Genomic DNA, 5427 nt, shown 5'->3' with positions numbered 1-5427 from the left:
GTGAAAGTCACATCACTATATTGCAGCATTTGGTCACAGTGTCGTCACACGTGTGGCACGTCAGTCAACACCTCTGCACAATAAGCGCAGTAAGTGACAGGATTTTTTCAATCACAAATGCAACATATCTGTCCCTGTACAACTAGCTTTAGTAACATCATTTCACAAAGCTTACCTTTCTTTGAGCTTCTTTTCAAAGTGACACTAAGTTGGACTTAGTCCCAACCGTCTCTGAAAGTGAAGCGCTGCTGAATTCAAATGTCGTACTTTCTTATCATTTATGTAGGGAAATTTATTACCAATGATTAGACAGACATTTTCTCCCACTCAAAGACAAACTGCGCATGTCTTGGAGCACCGCGTGCAAGTTAAAGGGGGAGGTGATGGGTGGCAGTGGTAACAAAAACATGTAATTAGTAAGTCACGTTACTGCTTGGATTTGAATCTGTATGTTTTGCATCCACTGAAAACAAGGATGTTGACAAATAAACTAGACAATATGCTGGCACTTAAGTGATACAGTTGTGGTCTTGAAATAAAACCCAGAGTCCTCAATGTCGTAGACCGACATAAGACTGAGACCAAATGCGGTCGAGTCTGAGTTAAAACCATCAAAAAGTGGTTTCAAGACCGGTCTCGATTACTATAACACTACAGCATGGAGAAAATCTAGCCTGAATGACTGCATGAAAAATGTCAAAATACCAATGAAACATGCAACTGGTCAGCAGCTATAAATGAGCCAACGAATAGTTTGATATCAGTGAAATCTTTTCTATAATGGGTTGGTGATCGCGCCATCTCCGATTGGCTTAGAGTACTATATGGGTATTCTTGTTGAACCTCAGGGAGATGTTCCGTGTTCAGAGGGTTTATTTCAGAAGGACTTGTTGCACTACTGCAACCTCAGGCTTTTTTCAGCCACATAATTAAGAAACTAGGTCAAGTTTGTGACTAACTTGATGGGACTCAGGAGCCCTGTTCCAGACAGATTCCAAATTAAGTCAGCAGCTAATGATCACACACAATGAACAGCTGGTCATCAACAAGGCCTAGCGTAGCTGCAACATAAAGCCTGTGGTTTTTTTGCCTACTCTGAGGCTTCAGGACAGGCAGGAAGAGGACATAATTCCAAACAGTGAGGACATCAGCAGTTATCCTAAACTGGACGCCCTGCAGATGGGTATTTGTTATGAACTGGTGCCATATTAATAAATGAAAATAAATTAAAAGCAAAAAGCTTTCTGCTCCTCAAATTGAAAAAAAAACTGCGATCAACATTCCAACATGGCAAAAGATACATCTGTACCTAGTTTTACATCTGCATTCAAAGCAGCCAGAGTGGGACAGCTATTTGGTCACACCCATTTTTGAAAATTGCATTTCTTTCTCAAGGAAGTGCAATCTTATTAGTTTGACCAATAAGAGGTCAAACTAATAAACACAATAATACAAGGATTTCCCACAGTCATTTGTGTTTAGTGCAAGGTCTTTGAGTATTGTAGCGATAGTTAAAAACTAAAATGTAAGTGCAGGTAAGTGAGCAGTACCTGATCCAGAGCCGGATGTGGTCATGTCATAGATGAGGTCTTTGAGCGTTGTTCCAACAGTGATGAAGGGGTGATCCATGGAGGGGTCCTCCTCATTGGGCACACGGTGGTGGAGGGCCCCCGCTCCGCCGGCACCCAGACCTCTTTGGTTGTGGCAGATGTAGAATGCCAGAATGAGCAGCAGACACAGCACACACACTGGGCATGCAATCACCGCAGCGAGGGCCACGGGGCCCAAAGACTGGGGTTTTTCTTCTTCTGCTACAACACACAAAGAAGAAAACAGAGGAATATGTCATGTGTTGGGCCCACCCATGGCGGAACAAGAAAAACTGAAGAGCAACACAGGTAAAAACTCATAGCATTTAAGCTGTTTTTATGCACAGCTCCCTGAAGGGAGGAGTCACAGCAGGACTTCCTGCTGGACTTCGTCACAGTAGAACAAAACTCTGTTCTAGGTTTTTGTCGTCACTAGAATCCCTGTCAGCAGTTGGATTTTTTTTTTGGAAGCACTTCCACACAGCTGGACATATTCAGATCCAAGTGAGATCTATGAATCCAGTTATTAACATCACACATTGCAGCTGTTTGTGTGCTGCTTTTTTAGCAAGACTGCAGGGTTTCCTCCAGTGTATTATAAGCCTGGCGGTCCGCCATGCTTTACTAGCCCCCCCGCCAGGCTAAGCGTTGCTTGTTTTTGTTCCTAGGAAAATAATAATAATAATAATGATGCTTTTTTTGTTTTTTTTTTAAATCGCTTAATTATTTATTTCTTTTTTTTTTCCCGATTGCAAGTGTCTCTGTTGCTCTGAGCGTTTCCCTGGCGGAACAGATTTTTTCCTAAAAGTCATGTTTATAGACGATAGGTTTATAATTGATGCATTTACAGCCAGACCAATCACACTGTTAGCGCGTGTGCTGCAGCAGCTGGATGTCTGAAGTTTAACTCAGCATGGATCACATGCTTCTCCTTTCACTCAAACTGGACCCAGGCTGACCTGTAGAGATATTTACATCAACCCACTGTGTGGAATTATGTTTCTTTGGAGTGGCCTACTCCACATCAAGGTAGGAGTTTAAACCCTGCCGCGTTAGCTCTGGTTGTGAACTGCAGGAATAACTTGTAGTTGCGCTTTCTGAGGTGCGTGATGAGCGAGCGGTGAGACTGATTTATCTTGGTGAACTAAGGATTCTGTACGGCATTTACATCCCAACACGCTGCCCAGGGCCTGGCTCAGTTTGTGATGATTAAGTTTATGTATGTGTACCCGGTTGGCGGTGCATTAGTGGTTAACGAACCAGCGCTAACTTCATCATGCAGGTTCAGCCCGGAGAGGAGCTTTTGCACTCTCCTCATAGTCACGCATCACACTGGTTTTATATTATTTTATAATTATCTTTCCGGTTACACAAAGCACCAAACCATATAAAATGCTTTGTCTACTTAGTCAGCCAGAGTTAATGCTTGCGGCCACGCGGAGATCAGAAAATCTCATCCCTTAAAGTTCGAACAAACCAAATCAGTTTCTGTGGGCCGTATTAAAAACCCAACAGACACGAAAACAAAGAGCTACTAAAGCCACATTAGAAGCATTGAATTAAATCTCCCATTCGTTGTGCATCTCAGTGCACAGTGTAGCAGATTTAACTCATCATGCAGGGCCGGTACAAGGCTGTATGAGGCCTTGAGCAGAATTTGACTTAGGGGCCCCTGTTGCTGCTAAAAACATCAGCAACTCTAACAGCTTTTGTGTTAGATTTAATTGGCCAAACTAAAAACAATCAGTTATTGATTGTTATAACAAATACAAATGAGCAGTTTGCTCATTTGTATTTGTGAACAAATTAAAAATCTTTTAATTTATAAATGCTGAAACCATTAAATCAAACTTAGCAGCATTGATCATCTCAATAAACAAATGTTACATTTATATATTTGTGGTCTGTGTTAAAATATTAGCATTTATGGGGCCCTGAAGCCCTTGGGGGCCTTATGGAGCTGCTGACTTAAATTGGATTAAACAGAAGTGCAAATAATTAATATTAATTTTATTTTTTGATTTGTCATTTTTAAGTCTAATTGTGGGTTTAAATTAGGACTGAAACGATTCGAGTACCTCCATCCATCCATTTTCTTACACCCTTGTCCCTAGTGGGGTTGGGAGGTGCTGGTGCCTATCTCCAGCTATCGTTCTGGGCGAGAGGTGGGGTACACCCTGGACAGGTCGCCAGTCTGTCGCAGAGCAACACAGGACAAACAACCATGCACACACACCTAGGGAGAATTTAGAGAGACCAATTAACCAGAGTACCCAGAGAAAACCCACACATGCAGAACATGCAAACTGCATGCAGAAAAACCAGGAATCGAACCCAGGACCTTCTTGCTGCATGGCAACAGCTCTACCAACTGTGCCACTGTGCAGCCCTTTGAGTACCTTGATTATTAAAATTCCTTAAAGAAAATTGACCTGCCTTGAAGCTTTGTTAATTTATGTTTTATTATTTTGAGCACCATGTTCCAGCCAGGACATTATTTGCATTACGTGTCGCTCTGACTTCCGCCTCTGAGTTGTTGACAAAAGCTAAGTGTTAGCGGCATAACGTCCAATTTTCAAGTTGATTGATGATAATGCCCGGGTTTTCATTGTTTTTGGAGGGCCAATAATCATCCTTAAAATGACTGGCGTGATGCCTGGAGTACACCAGCTTTTCTCTTCTGGGAGCTGCTGGTCCAAAGCGAACGGTGGGAAGAGCGCTGCAGGAGTATTTATAAGGGTAAGCGGATAGACTGAACATGGCGGGCCGCTGAGAAGTTGATGGTTAAAGTGAAAGTGTAGCTTTACGGACGAACCGCACAATAACTTTCATATTATCCCGGTCTCAACAAACGGGTGGCAGAAATCATCGTGGTGGTAAATGGCTGGTAGATGAGTTTCTGAGTGTGACGAACGAAGGTGCCGTAAATATCCCGTATTGCTCCCCCCCGTTCTTGCGTTCGTCCCCTAGTCTACTGGTCGCGTCTCCCCCACATCCCCACCCACACATTAGGTTTGTTTGTTTGTATTTCCACCCCCATCTTACTTACATTATACATAAACTAAAAGCTGGAGTATTGCTGGGTTTCAGACAAGTGACCTGGATGACGTGCAAAATTCAGATGGAGGGCCGGAAGGGGATTTCTCTGGTTCAAAACAAACCAAAATTGATCACATCAAGTACAATAATGTCCTAAATAGGGTGGAACAAACGATGCATCTCGAAAAAATATGCATATATTTAGGATATGATCCGTATTATCGCTGTAAAAAAAAAGACTAATCTTATAATCTTGAGAATTTACCCGGTATCGAGACAATCCCCATAACTAACTACCTGGAGCTGCAGATCTCATATTATACGACGAGACAGAAGAAAGTTTTCAAAAGCCTGGAGAATACAATCATTTAGTTTCAAGTTGGGTCAAGCACTTAGGATCAAAAGAAGCATTAAATGGCTGTCGACTTGTTTCTGCCGGGTGAGTAGTGAGTTGTGCTATTTTAAGTAATTAGTCTATGATAACGATGCTATCGCTAACAACGAACTAACCCATGCTATTTCTACGAGCTTGGATCTCCTGGTAAATAACTTATTTAGCTTCTATAAACCCAAAATCATGCTGTATGTTGTATGTTAATGTTGAGTCGTTGTAGGACGCTGGATTCAGGTCCAATGTAAATCAACTATTCACACCAATCTACAGAAAGCCCATGTTCGTGTCTGGCCACGAATATGGTTTGTGGCCAGACACGAAGCATGTGGGGGAATAGTCACAGCTCACTGTGACTGTATGGCTGGGTAGGTTATATTTAATTTTTTTTGCTTTTTTCTTTTTTTT

At 42.1% G+C, this 5427-nt stretch overlaps 1 protein-coding gene across 1 annotated transcript in view; it reads right to left on the bottom strand.

The window, feature by feature from the left end:
- Positions 1-5427, bottom strand: part of LOC106936668 (TGF-beta receptor type-1-like) — a 69292-nt gene that overhangs the window by 21378 nt on the left and 42487 nt on the right. The window contains exon 3 of the mRNA XM_015017803.1: positions 1551-1811. Coding sequence (XP_014873289.1) covers positions 1551-1811 — 261 coding nt within the window. The remainder of the gene's footprint in view (positions 1-1550; positions 1812-5427) is intronic.

The sequence above is a fragment of the Poecilia latipinna genome, unplaced genomic scaffold (assembly GCF_001443285.1).
Source record: "Poecilia latipinna isolate Pla-1442-1.1 unplaced genomic scaffold, P_latipinna-1.0 Scaffold2191, whole genome shotgun sequence".
NCBI lineage: Eukaryota > Metazoa > Chordata > Actinopteri > Cyprinodontiformes > Poeciliidae > Poecilia > Poecilia latipinna.
This window is presented reverse-complemented; position numbering and strand designations above follow the sequence as displayed.